The 27,991-nt window shown below is 31.9% G+C and overlaps 2 protein-coding genes across 6 annotated transcripts; one reads left to right on the top strand and one right to left on the bottom strand.

The window, feature by feature from the left end:
- Window positions 1-393: 393 nt before the first annotated feature.
- On the bottom strand, window positions 394-11,512 carry LOC131944676 (tyrosine-protein phosphatase non-receptor type 12). Of its 4 annotated transcripts, none has more exons than XM_059305452.1 (15): window positions 11,383-11,512; window positions 9,981-10,227; window positions 9,734-9,842; window positions 9,311-9,387; window positions 9,075-9,209; window positions 8,827-8,895; window positions 8,398-8,603; window positions 8,072-8,138; window positions 7,711-7,788; window positions 7,203-7,301; window positions 7,014-7,041; window positions 6,641-6,877; window positions 1,295-1,614; window positions 1,141-1,159; window positions 394-829 (listed from the first exon to the last, which is right to left on the bottom strand). In XM_059305452.1, exons 2-15 carry the CDS (start codon window positions 10,083-10,085, stop codon window positions 765-767), a joined length of 1,614 nt encoding a protein of 537 aa, XP_059161435.1. In that variant the 5' UTR covers window positions 10,086-10,227; window positions 11,383-11,512; the 3' UTR covers window positions 394-764. The 4 variants fall into 4 exon arrangements, with proteins under 4 accessions (XP_059161435.1, XP_059161437.1, XP_059161432.1 ...); XM_059305454.1 differs by having other exon boundaries at window positions 11,301-11,506; XM_059305449.1 differs by lacking the exon at window positions 11,383-11,512 and adding an exon at window positions 11,067-11,270.
- Window positions 11,513-13,786: 2,274 nt separating this feature from the next.
- LOC131944618 (serine/threonine-protein kinase A-Raf) lies at window positions 13,787-27,983 on the top strand. 2 transcript variants are annotated; one of them, XM_059305307.1, is made up of 17 exons: window positions 13,787-13,897; window positions 15,956-16,057; window positions 16,166-16,450; window positions 16,594-16,697; window positions 17,642-17,774; window positions 18,210-18,400; window positions 18,614-18,791; window positions 19,252-19,294; window positions 19,414-19,515; window positions 20,952-21,094; window positions 21,175-21,371; window positions 21,784-21,960; window positions 22,093-22,139; window positions 22,276-22,406; window positions 22,539-22,670; window positions 23,180-23,314; window positions 23,498-27,983. In XM_059305307.1, exons 1-17 carry the CDS (start codon window positions 13,796-13,798, stop codon window positions 23,678-23,680), a joined length of 2,385 nt encoding a protein of 794 aa, XP_059161290.1. In that variant the 5' UTR covers window positions 13,787-13,795; the 3' UTR covers window positions 23,681-27,983. The 2 variants fall into 2 exon arrangements, with proteins under 2 accessions (XP_059161290.1, XP_059161291.1); XM_059305308.1 differs by lacking the exon at window positions 19,414-19,515.
- The last annotated feature ends 8 nt before the right edge of the window (window positions 27,984-27,991 follow it).

The raw sequence follows: 27,991 nt of genomic DNA, 5'->3' as shown, positions 1-27,991 counted from the left end.
TAACGTTTTTTGTACAAGAATAATAACATTATTAAGGATATTTTATTAGGGACCATGTTAAATTAGCTTGTACTGCATGCTAGTCTGAATTCTCCAAATGTTTCTCCTATTGTGGTGTGGATGCAGCTAAAAACATTGTTTGATTGTTTATGTTAAAGGGATTTGTTTGCCATCCGTATCCTTGTTGTACTTCATTTTAAAAACCATTTTATTATAAAACTTATTTTTTAAAGGAAAATAAACTTTTTTCAGTGACCAAATGCAGTCAAGCTAATTAATAAAGGTTGTGCAATAAAATGAGGTAGAAAATCTGGAATACATAAAATCAGAAGACATACCATGCTGTGTTTAAGTATTGGCACTGCTTACAAAATTATGAAAGATTAAAAAAAAAATTATCACGAGTTTAATTTTAATAGTTTATTTCCAATCCATTACAATTTTAAAAATTATTTAATTCAAGATAATTACATTTGATCACAGTACAATTTGTAACATAAATTTAAATACATTTTTGGCTGTTTACCGCCTGTAAACAGAGCCAAAAAAAAACCCAACTTAGACAAACCACCCATATCTACATTGCAATCAATAAATAGGAATTGGCCAATTTGCTGAATTTGTTTTTCTTTAAAATGGAAGACATGATGATTTGGAAACAACATTCCTTTTATCAGTAGGTGCTGCAAGATTGTCATGAAGTTACTCATGTGGTCAGTTTGGTCAAACAATCACCAATATGGTCATAAATCACCAACAGGGTCCTAATGATACCATGCTGCTGGGAAAGACACTGGACCTTGTACTTTAGGCAGTCGCTCATGAAATCCTGAAAATTATTTATAGATTTTTTACAGGGCAACAAGAAACTTTAAGGACAATGTGACATTTTGGGCTGGTTTCAAAAAATGTTTAAACTGAAACCTGCTAATTTGTTCATATTTTAAACTCAGTCTACTTTAAAATGATAGCATTTATTTTTGTCAATTTTAAAGAAATGCGTAAATTTAAAATGTATGGTACTGAAGTAAAAACTAAAATGCTGTAGAGATGTGTTACAGTAAAGACTGAGATACAGTCAATTATGAAAAAAGCAAATATGTTGAGGGATTAAAAAAATATATTTTTGTAAATTTTTACCTGGAATCTTTCCATTCAGCTGAAAAACAAATTGAATTAACGTAAAGAAACAGCAAGATGAAATTTACATAAAACTTGCCTTTTAAAAATATGTTCTTTTTTTTCAACTATCAACCCTAAACCCCCCCCCCCCCCCCAAAGTGTTAATACTCACCACAGTTGATTTGCTTCCAACTGAGTAACGTCTGTCCTTCTTTGTGATCTCTATCTGCGAGTAGTGACTTGTATCTCCTTGTTCTCTTGTGGCTTCATTTGAGATATTTCTTTTAAGTGGGATTTTTGGATCGGCAGAGACAATGCTAGCACTACGTCTGGGTTCAGGAAAGACTTTCTTTACTGCTTCATCAACTGAGGTGTCAGAATCTTTACGTAAACTACGTCCAGTGACTTTGACCGCAGTATAGACATCCCCAAGCGGTCCAACAACTGAAGGTGGAACTGATGAGGGTTTCGGGTTAGGCGGTGGCTTTTGTCCTGTCACATTTTAAATAAAAGTTCAAATATTTATAACAATTTACATTGTGACAGTAGGTTCAGCAAGAAAAGTTAGAGGCTATACCTTGAGCTGAGTATTGGTTATTTTAAACTCTAGAATTGCTACACTGCTAATGCTAAGTATTACAAATGCGAGTATGGGGTATAGGAAACACAAAAAGTTTAGTTTTAAAACCAAACGCAGAGTAGATACAAAACAGAAAGTCAAGCTGGCTACTCGGCAGAAAATTGTTTAAAAAATGGACCATTTGGTTTGTATTACCATATAAAATCTTAGCATACCTGAAATGTATTTTTGGTATCAGTACAAAACATAAAACTAATTTCAAAAGTAATAACAAGAGTGAGCATATTTTTCAAGTATACCAAGGAAATAATTGGCATCCTGTCAGAGTTCAGACATTTGCTGTCAGCAAACAAGCTCAGAAATCACAAGAAGCTTTTGTGCAATGTTGTATGAATCCTTCATGTGAAATGCTAATTGCAACAAAGAACTCAAAAAGTAAGAAATAACTAAAAGAGTCAAGGATAACAATGAAAAAAATTTATTCTCTATTTCAATATACAAAAGTGAGTGAAGTTACAATTGATTAGGACACACAATGTTAAAAACAGCACCAAACCAACCAGCGAATGCTTTTTCAATTAAATAAAACTAATTATTACACTAGATCTAAACTATTTTACTCTTGTCATATGGCCATAGATCAATAGAACAGAACACCCCTTACAAGTTTATTTGCTCTAGAGTAAAAAGTCTCAACATTATCCTATTGAACTATGTTTTTATCTTGCCAAAATTACTTTTTTCCTTTAAAATAATCTAGTTTGTAATCTCTGTCAGAATTTGCAGCTTGGAAAATGCAGCAGAATTCTTTTATCAACAAAATTCACTAAAAAGCATCTTAACTATTAGATTCTTTTTAACATTCTAAAAAGAAATGGAAATGATAAAAGGGTGAGAATAAAAATGGGAATTAAGCTAATTGGATTTCTGCCTTAATAGGCTTGAAAATAAAAAATATGGTCAGGATTTCAGAATAACTAAAATAGTAAGGGGAGGTCTTGACCACACCAAATCTCAATATGAAGCACTGAATTAAAAGAGAGCATTTCAATTCTAAAAGTTCTATAAAATATAGAAAAAAGAATATAAAACAACTTTTTCATGTCTGAATTGAGATAAAAACAATTTATGACCAACTACCTAATTTTACAGTGTTAAATCTTCTAGTCATATACTCTATAGTAACATATCTGGAGAACTCTCCCTTTAGAAAAGTTAATTGTTTAGGTGACACAGTTTTGCTTTTTTCTCAAGTTTTCCTGAGTATTTGAAGCACCATGTAACAGTTAAGAACAGAAGCTATGATACAACTGAGCTCTATAATTTTATCATGTTGATTAAATATTTATATATTTACATTATCTAAAACAATAACTGATTACAAAAAAACAATTAAGAGCAAATATTTTATCCTTGATTATAAATATAAGTAAGATAAAAGTTTGATTTAAGAAAACAAAATGACCAGAAATCTGAATATTATTTTTAGCAGTAACAACATTTATCTCGTGATGTACTAGGGAGGATAAATGTTAACAGTGTAAGATTTGATCCTGTTTTTAAGGAGTGCTCTCCCTTCTAGAGATCTTTTGACTAACATTGATAACACACAAGCTGCATCATGAGAAACCTTCAAGGCTTGAAAAGTTCTGCCGTTAAATAGCATTCAGTTGAATATTTGAACTGATACAAATTAAGATGACTGATTTACAACAATAGAGTAAACTACATAAACTAACATAAACTGTTAAAAAACAAAATATTTGAATTAATGACAAGTTGAAGATATAAAAACAATAGGTAGATTTTATATGATATGCGGAAGGTATTGAAAGCGTTCCAGCCATTATTACAATCACAATGAAAATAAAGGGGAAAAATTGAGCCAATGGGATCACAACAATCCAAACCTGTCAGAATGTTGGCTTTGAAAAAATTTCTGAGCTACTGGAATGAATTTCATAAGCAATTTTTTAAAATAATAAATAAATTATGCTTTTTTATAATGGCAGTTTTATTTGTAATGAAGTGGATTTTGATTTTTTGTATTTGATCAGAGCTAAAGTGTAAGTAAGCAAAGACAAATTGGTATGGTTACAATACCTAGTTGTTTTTTAAAATTTAAAGTACACACAACAATCTGCGTTTAATTTAAAACACGTTGCCATCTTGCAAGTAATTTAACATTTGAAAACACGTTGCCATCTTGCAAGTAATTTAACAAACTACACACCAACACACAACTCAGGTTGAATACCCACACATCATTATACACATAACATCCTTAAAATCAATAGCAATAAATTTTCACATTTTACGTAAACAATTGTGTGTTAATTTAAACCTTTCAAAAGGTGGGCTGGAACATGCAGTGATTATGTTAGTTGGCTTTACAACAAGACCCTACCTGCATTATATCATAACCATCAAGTTATCAACTCAACAAAAAATGGTATTGCACAAAATTCAACATGTAATCAAAAGCTGGCATCAAGTACACAAAGTTTAAGAAAGTAGTGTAACACATTGACATCTTAAAATCTCAGATACTAAGAAATCATCTCAAGGTTACAAAATCAAGTGCTGTTTCTTAATCCAAGCAATACATTTTTGCTACAGACAACATATTACAGATCAAACTAACCATTCAATGCCTTTTTCTGAAGAATTAATGTGACCTTTTAAATACATTTTAAAATTATTGCTTTCAAACCTACATCACTTCAAATGTCTTTAACTTCCAATGTTTTTGTAATGTTAAGTAAATCATTGATTTTTTCAAAGAAATTCTATGGCCTTCCATAGCAGGTATTTGTCAAGCTTGATGGAGAAAAAAAACCACTTAGAAAACAAAAATAAAATGCATATTTTAAAATTAGTAAAACGTCGGACAAGACAATCTTGAATATTAGAAATGAATTGTTTTTACACAAATTTGTAGAAAGCAATAGAGTGACCTATGAGAAAAATGTACAGAAAAAACTTGACTAGCAAAAGTGTAAGCTTAAAAGAGTTGTACTAACTTGTATAAAGTAAACCAAAACAACTCTAATACAACTATTCAAGTAAACATTTGACGCCTGTTTTGAGAGAACACAATCAATAAAAATGAGATTTTTAAAAAAAATCTGGATACAAATGAATTAGACAACTGAGGAGAAGAGTCGATCTATCAGTAATATAAAACTTCAACATATGTATACAAAAGGTTGATAAATATCTTCATACAAAAATATCAATAGTATTAAATAGAGTAATAGGAACAACCCAGACCAACCATTTTCTACAAGCAATTAGCACCTCTAGTTAAGATACATCCAAGTTTGAATACAATGAGACAATATCAAGATAAAGCCTTTAAGTACTGTAAGTTGTTCATATGAGGTTATCAAAAAGAATTTCCACCATGAATCATGCATTAACATCCTGATCAGTTATAGTACATTGACTACACTTGTAACAAAAAATGTTGCATCTTTACACATTTATTACTTTGTAAACTTGCATATGGAATTTTGAAAAAAATTACAAAGCTTCAAGGAAACTAATTGAAATGCAATGCAAAGTGAAATGGGATGAATTTGCAAGAAACTTAGGTGATAGAAAAACTGTATTGCATTTTAAAAATAATTAAAAATAATCCTTCAATCACTATCACCAGATAAAGTAAATATTGTTACATGTGTGTGTAAAGTCAAGGACAAAAAAATTCTTGCTTGTGATCTAAATAAAAAGTTGTATAAACCTTTATATCTTTTATGTTCTATTAATATAAATGCTTAAACATTGTGTTTCCAGGTCTGACAAACACAAGAAACAATTTGACAAGTTATCACATTTCAAGTCTAGTGGGGAACACGTGGGTGATTCAATCAATAGTAAAATTTCATTCATTTGCTGGGGTTCAATATTTCACCTTCTTTTTTTTTTTGAATACTAAATATTATGTATCTCTGAGAGTAAGAAACATGTATGACAACTTTTGCAGAAAATTGGCAAGGAAGGCAAAAAACTTTAGACAGAAGAATTCTTTAAAACAAAACTTAAATTTTATTCAGTAGCAAGCTTACTGGTATTTTTCTTGCTTTATTTTGGATATATAACACATTGCAGTGTTTTTATTAATTTGTTTAGATTTAAACCACCTTTGACTTTAGCTGATATTTTTACAAGAAAAATTTATTGTACTCGCATGATTTTAATTAGAAAAAAAGGATATGCTATTGGTTGTTAATAAAGCTTAGCAATAGCAGGCTTAGCAAAGATAAAGAAATCTACAGATACATTTTAGTACCTAATACAACTGATGTCATGCGCTCAAGAAATATTTGGAGATTTAAAAAGTTGAAACTAGCTCTACTTGGTTTTATAATTGAATGAATCTGATAAAGTACAGGTCTAAAGTATATCTACACAGACAATATTATTGTATAACAATTCTAACAGACCAATGAGATTATTAGGTAAGCTACAGTCTAGTGACACAGTCTTGTGGTAATGTGAAAGATTTACGATTGGAACTGGATTTCTCAGTAGAGGTTGAGTTACTCAATGGAAGACTTGGACTTTTGGTAATGCCGGTTGGTGGGTGGGATGGGGTAGAGCTAACACTGGGAGGAGTCAAGCTGCTTGCTGGGGGGTGGGATGGGTCAGAGCTAACACTGGGAGGAGTCAAGCTGCTTGCTGGGGGGTGGGATGGGTCAGAGCTAACAGTGGGAGGAGTCAAGCTGCTTGCTGAAGGGTGGGATGGGTCAGAGCTAACACTGGGAGGAGTCAAGCTGCTTGCTGAAGGGTGGGATGGGTCAGAGCTAACAGTGGGAGGAGTCAAGCTTGTCTCGTGATTCTCATCATTGCTGGCTTTAAGCAGAGGTGGGGTATCTATCTCAGGATCAGAGCTCTTGGGAGAAGGAGGAGGAGAAGCTTCGAACACATTCTTACCACCTGTCCCATGCGTGGACTCAGTCTTAGTGGCTTGGCCAATTTGTATGATTGTTGTGTGTTTTGGTGTTGGAGGTGCTGGTGCATTTTCACTGGGCACCTGTTCTTGTATGACCACTTCCTCATAAGACCTATTGTTGGCAGCACTTAGAGTTAAAGCTTCTTTTGGCATTTCCTTGTCAGGCGATGCAGTGAGTTTTCCTGGCTCAAACTCTTCATATGGGGTTTCCTCTGGAGCTGAGAAGTAAATTCTATTTCTATCATAAAGTGCAAACATCTACAGCTAGTGTCTAAAATGAACCAGCTAAAGTATATCCCATTACCAATAAACATTCTCAAGCTAATAAAAAAAAACTACAAAAAAACTACTTACGTGGACCATTATTCACATTATCATACTCCTGTAATAAAAGAACCAATGGAAAGTTCATAAAATCAAAATTGTTTGAAGTGTTGCAATTTTATATAAAAATCTGGAGTAATCAGTAAATAAATATTTTTCATGCATATAAACATAAACCTAAATTTGAATGGAAAAAAAATCCTCAATAAAAATAATTACCGGTGCAACTTCAACATTGACATAAGTATGTTTAGCCATTTTCCCTAACCATTCTTCACATAAAGATTTTAAAACTTGATTAACAAGTTCATATTGTTCCTGCAAAAAAAAACAACATTTTATTGTGAATACAACACAAGTGTAGTCAATGCTGTTTTCAAAGCTATGTAAGTAGTAATAGCACAATGTAAATATGGGATCAATCTGGGATCCATAAAAAGAAACATCTTCCCTAATACTTCAAACCCTCAAAAAGTATCCAATGATTTTCAACAAACACACTGTGAGTTAACATAATGATTTCCCTTCTGAGGATTATTAAAGACAGCCAAAGTGAATGCTACCAATGTTAGTTTAATTAAAGACAAGTTGAAACTAAGATTTTAACTTATGCAGGATAATTAAACAAATCTTTGGCTGACCAAGTGTTTTTAGTTCTAAATCATAGTAAAACTTAACTGATCTCTATTTTTCCAAGGCTTTAAAATATTTTTTAACACCAACTTACAGCTGTTTGAACTATGGACATTCTTTGCTCTCTAAAGTTGCAGATGAGCTCGTACAAACTGAAGGTGGCATCAAACTTCTAAGAAATAAATTCATTAAAACTGAACCTGAAGATTTTTCACTTGATAACATTTTGAAAAAATTATTGTCTCTCCATTTAAACTGTTCATTTAATACAAATACATAAGTGGTAAGACAAAAAATAACTGATGGTTTTGACAATGTTGGCAACGTTTCCTTTATAATTTTTAAACTTTTTAATTGAAACTTCTATCTGACAAGAATTTAACATGCTTTTTATATAATACTATAAGTCCCTCCAACCAGTTAAAGATGCAGAAAATTAATGTAATTAATCTTACCCCTTCTTCTAGTAGTGTCCACACAAAATCAATTGCAATGATAGCACCAGTTCTTCCACATCCAGCACTGGTCAATACAGAAACAAAGAAATTATTACTGATGTAATTGGGAAATTGTTAAAGAGTGAAATACAACCAGGAAAAAAATAGGAAATTTAAGAATGAACTGCATTGTCTAAAATTGTTTTACAACTAGTCCAATAGTAAGCGACATACTCATACATTGCAACTAAGTATGATTTACCAAAGTTACATAAGTTAGTCTTGGACTGTTAACGCATTAAGCAGGCATGCCATATGACCAGTGGTTTACTTAAAGTACACACCTGCAATGAACAAGAAGTGGGGCTTCATCATTAACTCTGGTGCGCCTCATGATGCCAATTAAGTCCCGTATATGAGCAGGGTCATCAGGTATGCCATGATCTGGCCAGCCAGAATAGTGAAACTGGGTCACATGTCTGGTCTTGCCGTCTCTTGTTACATGTAACTTTCGTTGAATAAAATCTGAAGCTATTTCTTCTTCAGATTCCTACATGATAAAATAACATAAAGATTAAATGTTTTTTAATTGACATTGTAAAGAATTTTTAAGTGTTACATATTTTAAAACAATTGATATTTCCATTTTAGCCATACCCCACTATTTCCATCAGGAGAAACAAAATTAGGATCAATTTCTTATTTTTTAAAATTGAAAAACCTACACAGTAATTTATAATGGTTGATTACATGATGACTACAGAGAAGCTTACAGTAAAAACAGATATGTCCAGGAATTCTTCAGATTTGCCAACGTCATTCCAGTACTGTTTGCACTTGATCTAAAAATAAATCAACAGTTTAGCGATGAGAAGTAGTGGAAACAATTATTTCAACATGTTTTATTAAAAAAAAAACAACATTCAACAAAACAGAATAGTAACTAGATCTACAGTATTTAGAAGTAATGGTGACAGCTTTAGGGTGTAAACAGAAGATAAGAAATGAACTCTTTTCTTACCTTTCCCAGTTCAACAATTCGACAGGCCATGAAGATAATCTCCACATTATTTTCCCAAATCATCCTCCAAAAGTCACTAACTGTAGTCGCCAGTGGTCCTTGACTGGCAATATAGCCACCTGTACCTTTAACACCCTTTGAAATAAAAAATAAATAAAAATAAAATTGAGAGTTAACCAGACTTTCTGGCACATCTGACAATATAAGTAATGACACTGATAAAAAAGAAAACTAACCATTAGTTTGCTAGCATTGATGTAGTCAGAATCTTTTTCACCTTCCAGAGTACTCAGCACAACTCTATGCTCGTCATCTGACATTTATTGGAGAAGTGCATGAAAGATTATTTTTGAAAAATTTTAAACAAAATAATTCTATTATTTTGTTTTGCGACTAGCAAAAAAAAAATGAATGATCAAAGTGATGTGATTAGAGTGCCAATTATATAGATCAGATTGTTATGCTGTAAGTAAATGGCTAATACTAAATAAATGTGTTAAATATAGATTTTTTTTAGTAAGGAAAAGCAACAGAAAAAAAAATGTAGTGTGAACAAGATATAAATAGCTCTATTTGTAAATATTTTTAAAGAATAAATTTGCTAAGATAAATAAAATATATCAAATCCTAAGATAGAATACAAAGAAAACACCACTCACAAGGTAAGATATCTTTATACCGGTTCTTTTTTACGTTATTTTCATTTTTCCCAGCATCCATTGTAAAAGCATTTTCTTTCCGATTTTTTAACTGTATTTCATGTATCATCTGAATTTATAAGAAAGAAAATGAGCTGTATTTGATTTGGTTTTTTTTTAAATATAAAATTTGTATTTAAAGTTTATTCACTGAAATGAGTTATTTTAAAAATTGTGTGTGTGCAAAAAGAATTTAAGTGTAAATTACCCGATATTCTCTGTTAAAGCCATTTCCCTCTGTATCTTCCTCATTCTCTAAGGTTTCAACATTTCTTATAAATTCTTTGATGTACTTTTTAATGTCTTTGGACATTTCTGACTTCTTAAAGGTGTATTACTGTTTTATTAGCAGACTACCTGTCCTACTCTTCTTGTTAAGGAAAGAATTAAGTGACGACAACTTTAACTGGCTTAGAGTAACACAAGTTAACTAACACTTGATAGGACTTTGCTGTCTGTAAACAAAGAGTATAATATAAAATGCATGCAGAAGAAAAGAAAAAAAATATTAAGTGGCCTACATTTTTAAAGCCAGACACAAAATCAAGTTACTATTTTGACTCAATACATTGACCTAGCCAGACCAAGGTTTAAAAGATAGTGTCTTAACATTTATAGGCGATATTGGTTAATTACTAGTGATTTGTGTTGTGATTAGTTACACCGTCCTTTTGTCATTGTGGGGTAAGTCTCTGCTATGGCAAAAGGAAAAGTATTCTACAGGTTTGCTATTTCAATAGTGTAATGTGATTAATAATCCCTAGAATTAGGAGTTAGCTAAGATTAGATTAGGGGCTGAGGGTTGGCAAGGTTGACCACTGGTAGCGCTGGTAAAGCTTATGGTTGCTAAATCAAACAGTCCTGAGTTCAAAAAGTAGAAGTGTAGAAGATCTGAATGGGCTAGGGTAGAAACAGCCACTAGCTACTAGACTAGACCACTAGACTAAGACTGTCTACTAAAACTACTAGATCTAGATCTCTAGGTGTACTAGCTAGCTAGAATACTTTTAGGCCTACTACTTACTACTTAGTAGTATTTTAGTACTTAAACTCAATCTGTAAAAGTCAAAAGTGTATGCCCTCATAACTCAAACTATAACGTATCTATTATCTGTTAACTTTTTAATATTTAGTATTATTTACTTTTAGGCATAACACAGTCTCTGTGAGAGTGTTCAGTATTCAGTAACCTAACAGTCACTAACACAGTAACAGTAAAGACTGAGTTACTAATAAAGACTGTAAAGTTAAGTAAAGTAACAGTTTTGATAAGAAAAGAAAGTGAGTGAGTGACCTGATAAAAATGAAGTCAAACTGAATTTAAATCGGAGATGAAGGTTTGATGCATGGTTTTAAATCAGACATCAGCGATTCTAACTACACAAATACTTTTGCAAATGTAAGTTGAGGACAAAAATAATAGCTTTTTAAAAACAATAGTGTATTTGAAATGTTAATCTTCCGGGTTCCAATATTAGGATATTTTATTTTACGGTGTATTTCTAGAAAATAATGTCCATAAATTTACCCTTTTTGATAATTTATAAGTTAATAAAATGGTATGGCTTCACTGTTCAAATTGAAAGAATAATTTATCTTAAATATCTCACACTAAAAGTCTGTCTGTCTGTATTTTTAAACACGCTTTTGTCCACTTCAATTCATTTATTATTTATTATTATTATTCTGAATCTATTGGGTTGATGATACAGATATTCAGACCGTTCTTTGTTTTGCTTTTGCGATCGAGTTTCTATTTAGAGAAAACGCGTAGTAAGTGTTCCGCGGTTTTTATTAATAGCTTCAAAATTAGGGTACGCGGGGAAAACTAGACAGCTTTATCTGTTAGTAGGCCTATGGATATTACATAAACAGTTAGGACTGGTGGGATCAGAGGCGTAGCGACCTTTCCCGGCGCCCGGGGACAAACTTTCAATTTGGCGCCCCCTCGGGAGCAAACTTTCAATTTGGCGCCCCCTCGGGAGCAAATTTTCAATTTGCACCCCCCCCTTCAAACTAGATTTGCACCCCCCCCCCTCAACTTTTCGATTTGCACCCCCCTCAAACTGCAAAAATACAGCTAAAATGACATTTTAATTTGTTTTTACAACCCATTTTGGCGCCCCCTAAGGTCGGCGACCGGGGACATATGTCCCCCCCCTGCCCCCCCCCCCATCGCTACGCCTCTGGGTGAGATAAACATGTAGATCTAGATCAGGGGTCTCCAAACTTTTCAGCCCAAGGGCCACATTAACTATCAAATATCAGTTCGGGGGCCAGTCTCTTCCAGGCATCTCTTTGGGGTGGCGCAGACAACCCCTCCCCTCCTCACCCATTGCAATTGAAAATTGGCGAAACTAATTGCTTGCGTTTTTCACTGTTTCACTGTTTCAAGATGTTTTCATCAATGTCTGCAACATGGTGGGCAATGGTATTTGCACCCAAAGCTACATTTTCAGATCGTTTTGAATTTTCTGAGCAAAGTTCCTCAGCCACCTCCAACAAACATTTTTTCCGTGGACAAAAAGATCTCCGCGGGCCGGATAAAAGGACCTTGCGGGCCGTATCCGGCCCGCTGGCCGTAGTTTGGAGACCCCTGATCTAGATCTATATGAAAATCTCATATTAAAAAAAAATTCTGAAGAAAAAGGCTTTTACTATGTTCACAAATCACAAATGAAAAAATCATAAAATTCACTAAAAAGTTTTTTTTTTTTTTTAAATTTGGTAACTTATTAGTGCTCATAAGAGAGTCCGGGTCACACAACGCACTTACCCTATCCATAGTGTATGACTATTTAAAATAAGTGTAGACGCCATGTAGCCTGTAGCGCTCATGTGAGAACCCGTTGGCTCAAGATCAACCAACTGCCAAGGCGCCATATCTCTACTTAACTTTACTACATAAGGACGCCCCTGGTTCAGCTTAAATGTTGATTCGGGTAATATCCCTGACGACCAGTGCAAGGCACTAAATCAGTGGACTCCAGATGCTAATGTAGCAATGGGTTAAAACTTAGGCGCCCAACTACACAATGACATATTTACTGCATGGGTACAAAAACGTTTTCGCGTTTTTGCATAATTAACAAAGGGAAACAACAGATCAATATTTTTGCAAAATATTCTAAGCGTAGTTATATCCCTTCATTTTTCGATTCTGAGCGTCAAGCACAAATAGATTATAGATCTAGATCCATAGCAGAAACCTCTGCTGAAGTTACCTCAAAAACTTCCCAAAATTTTCTTGGTGATCGTTTTAATGGTGTAGTAATGCAAAAAAGATAAACAGAGAGAAAGACAAACATAAAATAAGACTACTCTATATCAGGGGTCGGCAACCTTTTGAAGCGGAAGAGCCAAAAGTTACAATTTTCAATATTTCCCTGGTTTTAAAGAGCCACTAACATTTTTTTATTTCAAATATTTTTTTTTTTTATTAAGATTATTAGTATTTGTTCAAGGAGCTGGAGAGCCGCATCTTGATATCAAAAGAGCCGCATGCGGCTCGCGAGCCGCAGGTTGCCGACCCCTGCTCTATATAGATCTATACCTTTTGCAATGATGTTCTAGATTATAATTTTTAAAAAATTACTTAGATACCTTAAAACAAAAAATCTACATCTGATTTAAAGAGAGGTCAGCAATGCATTATAGAATGACTTTCTTTGTAATTTAATAGAGTCAATATAATAACTAATAACTATCAATAATGATTTGAAGATGTAACCAGTGTAGGTAGTGTATCTAGCCAGTAGCAAAACTTGGACCTGTTTTTATGTTAATAACTAAAAATAGTATTTCGTAAGATGCTACTATTTCTATATAGATTCTAGATCTATAGACCCAGATCTTGTCTGAAGTAAAAAAAAAATGATATTTTAAAAAAGAAATAAGGGATTTCGTATATTTAGATATCAACATTGGGCCCCAGCAGTCGCATTCTCGCCAAGTTGGATAACTGACGCGAGAGTCTGTGATAATTTAAGAGGTCACGTGACATAATCCATCAATGTAGGTAATATGGCGGTTGTTCAGCAACCAGGTATGAACGGAGACATACCGAATTTTAACATAATGTCGAGTGGGGAAGATGCAAATATATCAGGAAATCTTCAGGAGGAGGTAATAAGTAATTACTGCATCTAAATGTGCAGACTATTACCAATCTCATCATTGCATGGTCACCACAAAAAGCTATGTTTTGCTACTGTTGAGTGTTGTGGTCCAGTTTTTCTTCAATACTTTCTTTCGCTCAACGAACTTATTTTTGTTTTAATAGAGGGTTACACGTACGACCTTTCTATTTCCACACGAGTATTCAGTATAAAAAAAATAATTGAACGCAACCTTATTTGGTAGTTTCCTCCATGTAAAATGTAAATCAATAGGCCTAGTCTAGTGACTAGTGGATGGATTTTTTTTGTACACCAGTCTTTTGAGTTTACTCTAAATTCACTACTTTTAGAATTTAGGTGCATAAAATCAGCCTAGGCTAATAATGGTAAAAAAAGTTGCATCATTGTTAAGGCTTTAATAGAAGTATAATAGTATATTGTCATATATTTGTGTCAAATATTAGGCCTATAGGTAGATAACTGAATAATAAACCAGTATTTGTTATAAGGCTGATGCTAGCCGGAAAAAGATGCGCATTGGAGAGAAACTACGACTTGCCTTCGCGGCGATGTTTGATGGTACTGCACATGCGTGTGTTTACAACCACAGAACCCTAGCCCCAACCCTAAGGCCTAATCCTACCCATAATGCGCAGAACTATCTTTTGCTGACTAGGTGGAGACTTTGGGGCGAAAAATCTTTTTCCGAGTAGTCACTTCGTTGTTATAAAGGGTCAGAGATTGCAGGCAGTCATGCATCTTTTTTTAAAATTAAGGATGCTGTAGACTGAACTTTTTACTGTCATTTGTTGCTGTCTAGCTATCAACGACTATATGGGTTAGGGTAAATTCAACTAATCAATGTGACGTCATTTCTTTTACTCAACTTAACACGTGTTTCCATAAATCACCTCTTCCCCTTTTGCGTTGGCACTATAGGCCCCTACACCTGAACAAGCGAGCAAATTTTAAATGCGTTTGAAATTTTGTGTTTTTTTTACTTGAAAAAAAATGGCTAGATCTACATAACCTTAGGTTTTGACACAAAATAAAGATAAATGAGTTAGTTACAATTTTTTGAAATTTTTAAAAATAAACTTGAAATACCATGAATTACACCCGCACCCCCTCCCGCTTAAAAAAAAATTGCTTTTTTCTTAGGAAATGGAAATATTTTGTTCTTTAATTCAATATGTGGACATCCCCATTGACCCGAAACACCCCCCTCAACGTCATAAATGGATGACTCCTTATTAAGACATTTATGTAGCATAATAATTTTTTATTTGATACTCAATTTTTTTTAATTTTCTGGTTTTACCTGGGAAAAAAAATGGAAATTCCTCTAGTTAAAACTGACAAATTTTCAAATGAATTAAAAGTAATCATTTTATTTTACGAAGTGTCTACTCGGAATAAGATTTTTCGGCAATAGATAGTTCTGTGCATGCGCAGTGACCTATGGCTAGGGTTAGGGCTAGAATGAGGGTTAGGGGTAGGATTAGGGATAGGGTTAGGGATAGGATTAGGGCTAGGGATAGGATTAGGGATAGGGTTAAGGATAGGATTACGGTTGGTATTAGGGTTCTGCGGTTGTAAACACACGCATGCGCAGTACCATCGAAAACATCGCAGCTAAGTCGTAGTTTCTCTCCATTGCGCATGCGTATCTTATTCCGACTAGAATCGGCCTTTATTTTATTACTCAAGTGCATTTTAAAGTCTCTTAACAAAAAGATTTTCTAAAAATACATTTTGTAGACTTCTTAATTAGATACTCAGCTGGGCATAGTGTTGACCACATTATCTCTTCAAATGCCAAGGTCAAGAAGCATGTGAACTCCACTTTATCTGCCAAATGGATTGTTAGGTCTAAAGACTAAAGAGGAATCTTTACAATTAGATACTGAGCTACATTAATTGTTGCACAATTATGCATTTAGTTTTTGGTCTGTGTCAAGTCTTTTAATAGGTCTATGGGGCTTTATTTTAAGTATGAGTTGTTATTGATTAAACTTGTATTTTAGAAATAAAAATTAATTATTAATGACCCTTGCTGTTGTAGATTGAAAATATTCAACGTGTTATTAAAGCAACACGTAAAAAACTTGAGGCTATGAATGAAGAATTTGGTAAACATCAGCATCCACCATCAATCTATGTGCAGGTAAGATAATTTTGTCTTAAAAAATTGTTCTTATTTTCTAGTTAATAAAATATACAAATTACTAGATGTTGCAACATTAAGTTATATTAAACTTTTACCATTTAATAGGAATATGAAGAGCTTGCAAATAAAATACACGAGTATCAACTAAAAGAGCAAAAACTTCAAGATCAAATTAGCATGGGAGGCTATTCTCCACCTTTAACACCACCTCATGAAAGAGCAGTACACATGCAGGAAGAACCTCTCTTATCCCCAGGACCTCCACTTACCCCAAACAACAGCAATAATAACCTTCGATCACTTTCTGCTGGACAGAGAAGTCCACAGTTAGGACCTCGTTCAGCAAATGCTCATATAAAGGCTTACTTACCTAATAGCATGGTTACTACAGTAAGTTTTATTTTTTAAATGTAAGAACTTAAGTGTGCTGTAATCAAAAATGTTTTTGTTCCTAATAGTAGTTTAATAAAAATGTAACCATAAGTAGCATATTTCATTTTAATTATACTGAGTTTTGAAAAAAATTATTTTAGGTTGTTGCCAAACCAGGAACAACCTTAAAAGAAGGTTTAATGAAGGCAATGAAAAGAAGACAGCTAGATGCATCAAAATGTCAAGTATTTAGACATAAAACAAGGTAAATGTTGAATATCAATAAGCAAATTTAAAAAGTTACTATAAAATAAAACTAGGTGGCAAAGCTTTTTTGTGCTGAATAAAGTATAACTTCCTAGAAATAAGTTGGTACATCCTCCAATCCTCACTACCTATATTCTAAAGGATAATGTCCTTGAAATAAGTTGGTTTGTACATTCTCCAATCTTCTCTACGCACATACTTTTTGTATGCACATCACATTTATGTTGACAGTTAATCAAAAGTAATTATAATCCATTCTGAACACTAAAAGTGCAAATTTAGTCAGCTTAAAATTGAGTTCCCTTATAGGATTATTCATTCAAAATGATATCACGGTTTGATTGAAATAAATTTTTGATGAATATTTTACTGAATACTGAATCACTATTTTAGTTAGCAAAGGTTATAATTATTGAGAAGTAATTTTTGAAGCATCTTAAAAGATAAAATAGTGACCCTGCCTGCTTCAACCATTTCTTTCTGCTTGTGCTTTTTTGTTCAGCTTCTTGAGTTGTTGGCGTAATGGTTTAGCATCAACACCAATTCTGAAAAAATTTAATTATAGAATATTTTGATTAAATAAGTATCTAGAAAGTGTATAAAATAAAATACACTTATATCTGGTTGCACAGTATGAAGCACATCAGTAATCGCATAAACTTGAAACCCCAGTACAGTTCACTTATCAATTACACGCTTTCTTCAAAGATAATTTTTAATTTAATATGTTGATTGTTGTGCACACTTAACAATTACTCAGTGCCATCCTCATCTCTTTCAACTGCTGATACATTTTCTATTTATTTCCAGTCATCTCTTCTGTCTCCCATCTCTTCAGTTTTTGTTGCAATTTTAAGAGAAATCCTTTTTATTAAATCTAAAAGGAATCGTATTACATATAGTTATGTAAATCATTTGTTCTAAGAATATTTTGATCAACAGAATTCAGCTTACATGGAATACCGATATGGGTGAGCTTGCTGGTCAAGAAGTATCTGTTGAACTAATGGAAATTGATGATGAAAACAGCATCACAAGATCTATGCCAAGGGCTGTTGTTTTATCCCACAATTATGTAAGTTTTCATAAATGTTACATTTACAGATATATAGTCAATTCTTAAAAATGTGTTAGTTAAATTATTATGATAGAGGATGTTTGAACATTGAGTAGGGTTATTGTAGCATCCCCTATGTTTAATATTTAGTACACAAATGCATGATATAGTAACTAGTGGGTCGTAGTTAGGCTTTAAAAGATCAGTAACTGGGCCCATTCCTCAATGGCTTGATTTTCAATACACGGATATTGTTCCAAAGCATGAATTGTATGGTGTATTGTCATTTCAAGTCAGGTGTAACAAAGACGCAAGAACATGCACACAGACTTTGTTGTCAAAGGCTTTTCGGTTATTAATTATTAATGCTCCTTACAATCCCATACCTGCACCTTACGATTCTCGATTATAAAAATTCTATTTATTTAATTATGATTTTTTTGTTATCTACAGGGTCGAAAGACTTATTTTTCGTTGACTTTCTGTGATATATGCCGCAATCTACTTTTTCAAAGTATTCGATGTCAAACTTGTGGATTGAGGTTTCACCAACGCTGTGAAGATAAAGTACCGCGCCACTGTCAAGGCGATTTAGAAATGTACTTACGTAGCATGAGGGATTCATCTCGTGAACTAGTTCATCAGTGAGTATTAAAATTCTGGTGGCCACCAGCCAGAAAATAATTTGAAATTGAGTATCCATTTTTATAGATTAACTTTTTAAATGGGATAAATATTTGTGCCTGATTAAAGTAATTCTAGAAAAATAAATTAGTTGAATAATATTCTTCAAGTGGGGCTATTGTACTTTAAAAGGTTAAAATAGTGGAGACATTAAATTGTTTTTTCATTTTCAGATATGTATCTGATAGTCAAGGAACAGGAACACCTAGTAGGAGGCAAGGTCAATCTTCATCAAAAGGAGGAGGCCATGTTAGTCGTTCTCCAGCTCCACAATTAGGTCATAGAGAGCGGTCTACATCCGCACCTAATGTTTGTGCTAATATAGTTGACAGTGGAGATATGTCTCAGTCGGTAAATATATTTATCTTATTTAATTTGATTCGGATTCCAAGCTAGATTTTACTAACCAAATATGCAGGACAAATATTTTTTTTTTAAAAATCAAAATATTCAACTTTTCCAATACTAAAAGTGAATTTTAATACACTTTGGTTTTTTACTTTCGCGAATACAGAGCATGTAGGGAGTATTGTAATCACGAAGAAAAAAAACCAACAAATCGAAATCTTTATAAGTCACGAACCAATTCACTGGTTTCTGTCAAATTTTGAGTGATTTTTGGTTGCCAGAAGAAGTATATTATGCTATTTCCAATTCAACAACAAAAAAACCCAAAAGATGAATAAATTTTTGTTGAATTTTTTTCTTTTTGTTTGTGGGTGTGTGATTGGATAAAAAAATAACATAAGTATGAGTCTAATCAAAATTTTCATGTCAAGTGATAAGATTTAAAAAAAAATTTTTTTTACAGGAATATTTAAGACGCTTTAGAGATCTTCAGAATACTCATGCAAGTAAGTTATTGTTTATACTAATACTTGTTTCAAATATTAGAATAGGATTTTTTAAAGATATTTTGAAGCAAAGGTTGGCAGGATTTTAGTTGCTTACATTATGCATAATACTATTGCAGATATATTACCAAGCTATCGTTATAGTTTCTATAAGGACAAACGCCATGCTAGTGATAGCAGTGCTTCCTTTACAAAAAATCCTTCATTATCTCAAAACAAAGGTATTCAGGATAAAGGCATGACATGGCATTTTTAAAAACCTAGTAGTTTCTGACATTTTAATAAATCTAAAATATCTCTGAGCATGAACTAAGTTGACTGTGGAAAACATAATTTAACCATGTACTTATGAAAAGTGGCACAAACAATGTGTTTTGTACTAATTAGATGCTTTTTAACCAAATTTCTTTTATTAATAAAAATGTGGTTTGTCAGACTAATTAAAGTTATACACATCTTGCCTTTCTTGTACAAAGTGATAAATAATGAGTTCATTATAAAGTATGTATAGGTAACTAAGTTACATTAAAAAATTAAATTAAAACTGTAATAAACTTTTTAAACTTGTTTTCAAAACTGGTTTGGATACTTTTCTGATCCAGTGATTGACATTGAGCTTCTTTAGCATACAATTCCATTTTCTGTTAGTTTTGGTTGTATAGTCTCCCAGTGCACCATTATCTCTCATACAAAGTTTGTCGTGACTGGCTGGGGTTATGTTTATAGTGTGAACTTATTCTTATCCCACAAACATACTACGGCTACTAAATGTTATTTATAATAGCAAGTGGACACAGTTCATCTCTTGATGAAACTTTTTTTGTTAATGGTTGGTATTTGTAGGCAGTAACATTATTTCTATAGGTTGTTAAAATATAATTGTGTTATTGATAACCTTTATAGCATCTGATTTTTCTCTAGGTTAGATAAATTTGACACAGTTTTTGTCATGTTGGTCAAATTATGATTTTCTATTTCATTATTAAAATCTATGTGTGTGATGTAACAAGATGCCTACAAATTTGGAAATAATTTATAATTGTCTTTGAAATGTAATTTGGAATGAAGGTCTTAGCTCAAAAATAAAAAATAAAAAAACTCTTCTAAAAATTATGGACAAAAAGGCATTGCTACAGAAAATTGTTTCTGCTTTTATTTTTCTTTAACTATACAAAACCTTCACACCTCCACACCTATTTATGAGGCATGGAGATTTTGTATATTCAGATGGCGAATTACATCTGATTCAAGCATGGATTATTCATTAATACATCTACTAACTTATAAATATATAGGCATGTTCCAGGATTAATCAGTTTGCTTCCAAATGTTTCTTAAAACTGGATGGCTACTATTTCCCTGAGGCCCATTTTACTAATAATTCAGATATAATAATTTTATAAAATAATTTGACATGGATAATTAGGCTATTTCATTACTTGTTATGTTAAAACTGTTATTTGTATAATCAGATAATTATCTTTGCTCAAGTTTAGTCCTTATCAATATATAACACTTTAGTATGTAATGAGAAATTACTTTCAATACTTTAAATGTATTTTGGCTACATGTTAACATGTAAAAAAAAACAATATTTGTTTGTAAAGTACAACATGCATAAGTAATTGATTTGACTATCACATAAATATGCTTACAGGTCAGCAGTCTCAGACCCTCACCTTACCCTCACAGTCACCAGCTGGTAGCCCTACTAAAAGTGCTCATTCCTCTCCAACTATAGCTACCAAACATGTTCGCCCTAGAGCCAAATCTGTGGAAACAGATCCAGGAAAAAGAATGGTAAACAAAATTCTTTCTCCAGCATTTGAATAAACTTATCAGTGTCTAATTTAAAATAACCTGAACTTATTTTTGTTAAGCGAGCAAGGAGAGACTCAAATGAAGATTGGGAAATTCCAAATAGTGAGATCATGTATGACCGTCAAATTGGCTCAGGCTCATTTGGAACTGTCTTCAAAGCTCATTGGCATGGGCCAGTAGCAGTAAAAAAATTGAATGTAACTGATCCTACTCCTGCTCAAATGCAAGCTTTCAAAAATGAAGTTGGTGTACTCAGGTAGGAATACATTTTGGGCAATACTTTCAAGACCAAATAGTTTTGGTAGAAGCCTATAATATGGGAAACTAATAATGCACACTAAATAGAATTTTATTTTCATCTACCATTGGTTAACATGCATAAGAAGAAAAAAAAATTAAGTGAAAGTAAAAAATATACAAACTTGCTTTCTTTAATAAATGCATGAAATTAAGTTTAGAGGATGAAGAAAGCCAATTACATATTAAGATGATGACTAATTATATTTAAGCAGTTTTCAGAAAATAAACAATTAAATCTTTACACCTCAATTTTAAGATCTTGTTTATATAAAAATGTTGTTTTTTTTTAAAATTGTAACTAAATTAAAAAACAATTTTGTAAAATTTTATGTATAATGAATTAATTGGTACTTTTTTTTGCTCCATAGAAAAACAAGACATTTAAATATTTTATTGTTTATGGGTCTGGTATCTAAACCTCACTTGGCAATAGTAACACAGTGGTGTGATGGACATAGCTTGTATAAACATTTACATGTACAGGAAACGAAATTTCGCATGGATCAGCTTACCATGATTGCTAAACAAACTGCGCAGGGAATGGAGTAAGTCCGCTATTATTTTATTTTTTGTGATATATTCATTCACTTAAAATTCAACAATATACTTGAGCTCTCTTGACAATAATCATAAAATGTAATAACACGCTTTCAGTTATATATTTTTTTTATTAACAGTTACCTGCATGCAAAGTCGATAATTCATCGAGATCTTAAATCAAATAGTATCCTTTTACTTATAAGTGTAGTGTTTGTGTTGTGAGCAGATTGCTGTGAGGTAGGTTTCATATTTCTTATATCTGAATTGAAAAATCTAGTCCCTGATATTTCTTTTAAATGCTTCCTTTACCAATTCAATAGACATCTTTTTAACGGAAGTGTGTACAGAAAATATGACCGTTAAAATAGGAGACTTTGGCTTAGCTACTGTTAAAACAAGGTGGAGTGGGTCTCATATGTTTCAGCAACCTTCAGGGTCTATATTATGGATGGTAAAAATAAAATTACATTTATACAGTATAGTAAATTTTAATATAGCAGCAAATCTTGGTCATCTTATATTGATAGTTTGACTGATATTAGGTTTAATTCTTTTTTATCTATTGAGTTGAAATTTCTTTCAGGCACCTGAAGTCATCAGGATGAAAGAACAAAATCCATATACATTCCAATCTGATGTTTACGCCTTTGGTGTTGTGTTATACGAATTAATGACTGGGTCCTTACCTTACTCCAATATTAACAATAAGGATCAAGTGAGTATCTGTTTATTTAATATTTATTTTTATTTAAAACTATTATTTTTATATTAGTTTAATAGCAAATAACTTATTGAGTAAAATTTAAAAAAAAAGGAATGTACTGTTTTGAATCTTATGGTCCTTGGGATAGGTGAAATAGAGTTCACCTGTTATTTTGACCTTAGCATATGTAGAGATAGTGTTGTCAGCACTATACCTAGTAGCTTTACTTTCCTTAACTTGTGTAAGGTACCCATCCGAGCTAGGTAAACAACTCAAGACTATAGGGTTAGCAGTGAAGGCTCTACTATGCTGTCCCATTATTCGGGAGTACAACCAGATTGTTTTTATCACAAAATAGGGTTATAGTTCATCCATTAACCAAGAGTTATTGATAAAAATCTAAAAATGGCAAGTCTACAAGATGCTATGCAGCGAGTTGGACACATTTCAATTGTTAATTAGTTCATGTTGTTTATTTTTAAAAATATGCACATTCATCGGGAAATCTATATATTATCCAGATTTTATTTATGGTGGGCAAAGGCTACTTAAGGCCAGATTTGTCTCGATGTCGTACAGACACACCTAAGCAACTTAAGCGATACATGCAAGATTGTCTTCAATTTGACAGAGATGACAGACCACTCTTTCCGCAGGTAAAATAAATATAATGAAATCTTTCACTAGCTGAAACATACTCCAATACACTACAATTAGTTAAACTCAGTCTTTATTTATGCGCTATTTATAAACTCAACAACTCTTTTAAAAATTTATTTTGTTCAATTAATATTTACATATTTTTGGCCACCCATGAGCTGTTATACTTTATTTTTCAGCTTCTTGCATCACTAGAAGCATTATACTCATCAATACCAAAAATAAAGCGTAGCAAATCTGAACCTACCATTCACAGAACAGACTCTTTTGATTTAGATTTCAAGCAAATGTGTGCCTCACCTAAAACTCCTATAAATAGTCACTTTACGCCTAAATTTTTCTTCACCGGTGGAAACTACTAGGCCAGTTTGTACTGACTTTTTAAAATTCTACAGAACAATCACAAATTTTGTGTTTTTTAAATCTAGAATGTCATTTTTGTTGACATAATTTATTCTGGTCTGCAAAAGGCACTGAATGTGCATTCACTAGAGCTACTGAAGAAACGGGAAAGCAAGTGCACTTCTAAAAAAAAAACCTGATCTTTTAGATCTGAATCAACTCCAGTACAATTCTAGTCCAATTATATGATTTACAAGGATTTTCAGGTTCTAGTCTATTTCTGTGTGTTGGTGTGCATTTCTGCTAAAAAAACAAGCGTTGTATGTTTCGGAATATATGATTTGTGTGTATGAAATAGTCAAATCCACATGATCTCTGGCTGAAAATGTAAATAAGCATCAGAACCTCGTCAGAGATATATTTATTATAAATATTATTGTACATAAATACAGGAGTATTGTTGATGACCATCACATGTCATAACCATTTTCATCCATTTTGTTAACTTATAGTATTTATCATTTACTACTAAAAAGTTATGAACTGGATAACATGTAAAGTTACTTTTAGGACCTTTACAACGACTGTGGTTTGGCAGAAGTGTGAAGTCATTAATATAGATATCTACCATGTCTTTCTTTGTTTATTTTATCCTCAAGTAATATGGATTTTAAAAAATTAATTTAGATAAATTATTTAATGAACTTCAGTTTTTATAGTTACCCAATAATTTGAAGCAAATAATTAAAGCAGCAGTACTTTTAAAAAAATTTTTGAAAAAAAATGGGTCTGTTATTCAAAGAATTCATTTATTTTAAAAAGCTGATTATTTGGAAGGAAAAAAAATTCTTTGGTTAATAAAACACCCAATTATTTAACAACAATTTTAGGCTAAGTCAGGAATCAAGTAAGAAAAAAATGTTTATTTAAAACCAATTAAAAACAAAGTCATGAATGGAGAAAAGTCAATGTCATTTCCATTATTTATTTTTAACAGAACATGGTTTATTTATATTATCAGTTATTATTGAGAGCTAACAAAAAAGACTTACAGAGGCTTGTAACTATTTCTGCTTCTTAAAAATTGGAGCAGATCTGTGATAAACATTGGTGGATTGGAACCCATTAATGAACCTTATGATCTCAGTGTAGGTCTGCTTTTTTATGTTCACTTGGCCAGTCAAATACTCTTTAAATTTAAAAAAAAGTACTGTTTGATTTTCATAAGAAAATAAGTCTCAACAAATTTCTCCCAATGTATTTACTAGTGCTTAAATCTTTCTATCTTTGGGAGTTGAGCATTTAAAATCCATTAAACATTTTAATAATCTCAGTTTGGTGAGCTGTTTTTAAATTTGCTACATTTCTTCAAGTTTTTAAAGCTCTTAGTAATTAAAATGCAGTTTATACTACAACATTTTGTCTGTTAGCTAAGGGACATATTATTTCACCCCAACTCCATAATGAATCTCCTTTTCTAACTATGTTTAATTAGAAATTAACTACATGCTGCTTACTATTTTTGTATAGAAAAATATCAATATAGGCATTGAAGCATATAATTTCTGTGTCAGAATTGAGTACAAATCTTTGTCTATATGTATCTTCCTTAAAGTTGTTGATGATTAGTTATTGACATAAGGCTACTTCAGATGTGAATATGAAAGCCTAATTTTAAATAGTCAAGTTCAAGAATTCCATCAAAATTTTAAATCCTATTCAGAAAAATAAATATTTATTCTTTGATTGGCAGTGGATAATATTTTTTTTAAATTGTTAGTGTTTTGCTGGCAGAATTAAACCATAGATTCACACATTGGTCGTTGTCCCATTCAATAAGAAGTCACATTTCTTTCTTACTAATCTGATTACAATAATGGTTTAACCCTATTAAAATATACTCCTGCAAACCATAAAAGCATTGATTTTTTTTTTCCAACAAACACTAGTTACATTAAAATGTGTTTAATTCTCTTATGTGAACTATTATCTAATTAGTTCTGTAATTATTTCCTAATAATTTGTATAAATTATCCTAACTGTTGACTGTTCTATTCAGTAATTAGCAGTTTGATGACTTATAATATCTGCTGGTAAGCATCATATTAAAATATAAAATTTCAGAATTCAGGAAAATAATAGTTTCTAAAAAGTTATGTTGATTGTCAGGTTTTTTGTTATTTTAGAGTATTGGTGTACTTTTGTGTATGATTCTTACTAAAAAAAAATTGTCTTTTACCAGATTTTTGTATTCTATTTTAAATGCCATTTACCTAGTTCTACTTTACATATTGCATTGTTTTATTTTTTGGGTACACAGGCTGTGACTTATGTTTTAAGATATATTTCTATACTTTAATTTCCTGATTCATTGCCATTAGTAAATTATATTTATACAATAAGTGTAGAAAAAATACATCATTCCTTAATATCTGTGCTTAGTCCAGATTTCCTCATCATTGGGATAGGAAAACACCAGATTATGATAGAATCTATTTATACCACTTCACCTTTGTATTCATACTGATAGTTGCTGTAAAGTTTGTGGATATTGTTAATTATACATATCTTATTGAATTTTTTTAGTATTACTGGATCATACAGTTGTACACCTTTCCTTCAAAGGGTTGATGTGAAAGAAAATTGTAAAAAGTAGATTGCCTGCAGGGCAAAAAACTATAATTTTTTAGTTCTTGTCAGTATTATTTTATTTGCACTGTAGAGAATCATTTGATAATTCCAATAAAATATTAGATCTGTCTGCTTGAGAAGATCTTAATGGAAATTTGGTTACAGCTGATTAACTGATTGTTAAGCATAATAATAACAAAGGTTCATGAAATCTTATTTAATGTAAATATGGCTATATGGCTTGACAATGATTGTATGTCTCATAAAAATTTCTTATGCATTATGTAAATCACATTTGTACTGAATATATATGGTAATAATTCATGAAAAGTCTAATCCTTTGTAATGTATATTAAAATGATTTGTATAATTAATGTATTGTCTAAAAAAATCCAGGTAAATTTAATTTTTTTAAATTGTGTCACTGTAGTAGCGGGTAACTGGTTTTTGAGTGTGGACACCCAAGCCAGCTGCTAATCCCTTGTTAAGATGATAAAAAGTCACAAGTCTAAATCTAGTCAATTTTGAACCAACAAGGGCTACATTTAATCTATATCTCATTGTGCTGACAATTTATATAGATACAAAGGTAATAGCTTGAAATACTTGGTCACAATTCGCATTTAAATTGGATTTGATTTTCTTACTAATTATATAGATGTGTAGAACAGAGTAAAGATCTATTTGTAAATAATTGTTACCTCTGTAAATAGCAATGACAGTGTGAGTGTGTAAGTACCAAGCTATCACAGAGAAGACAAAAACTGTCAATATTTCTGTTTTTTCTGCCTTAATTTATTGTCATTTTAACTGATTGTGCTGCTCTTATTCTTTCAGTTGATGTGCTTGAGTCCAAACTTTTTTCTTGGGATTTTTCTTTTAAGGGGCAACCTTACAATTCTAACAGTTTTAGAAGTTGGTGCTTAACTTCATTGGCTTTCTGTCGATTTCTGTTCCTACACTTATCCAACTGTTAAATAAACCTACATGCAAGGCTTGTATTCATATCTAAAACAAAATTGTTTATCTCTGGATAATCAACCTGGAAACAATGCAATAGATATGTAAAGAAGTTTTAAAAGCTTAATATTTTACATGTTGTGGGTCTTGTTCTTCACTTGTCATTTGATGGGAGCTGACTTACAATGTTTATTAAAGAGAGCTTGTATTATTTAACTTTTTTTTGGTCAGGTCCTTCAGGGTGTAATAGCTTTCCCTTGTGTAAAGCTATTTGTAGCATGTTTTTAGTGCTGCATTGAAAATGTCTTTAATTTCAACAAGTATAATCTAGCACAACTTTGATAACCTGACTTTAGAAACTACAACTTACAGCAAGCAGCAATGCTAATTAAAATTATGCAGTTGAACATTAAATACTCCTATTGTTCCTTCTATTTCATATAATGAATAATTAATTCAACCTATAGAAAATATTTAAAAAATGTTTTTTAGGTTAAGTCTCATTTTAGAAAAATGTATAAACCTATTTATCCTGTCAGAAAAAAATTCACAGCTTAAAACTTGTTAGTTTCCATAATTCTTAAACTTAAAGTGCTTTTTTGTTGGATTTTATAAACACATGATGCATTCATTGTTCACATTTCATCCATTAAGCTCTATATTCTATGTTTAAAACACCATATTTGACGGTGAATAAAACATAACTACAATTAATATTGACCTTCTTTTGTCATTTGGTC

The sequence above is a fragment of the Physella acuta genome, unplaced genomic scaffold (assembly GCF_028476545.2).
Source record: "Physella acuta isolate Inbredline_101_S28 unplaced genomic scaffold, ASM2847654v3 ptg000502l, whole genome shotgun sequence".
Taxonomy (NCBI): Eukaryota; Metazoa; Mollusca; class Gastropoda; family Physidae; genus Physella; species Physella acuta.
Note: the sequence above shows the minus strand (reverse complement) of the source record. Positions and strands in the feature narration are given on the sequence as shown.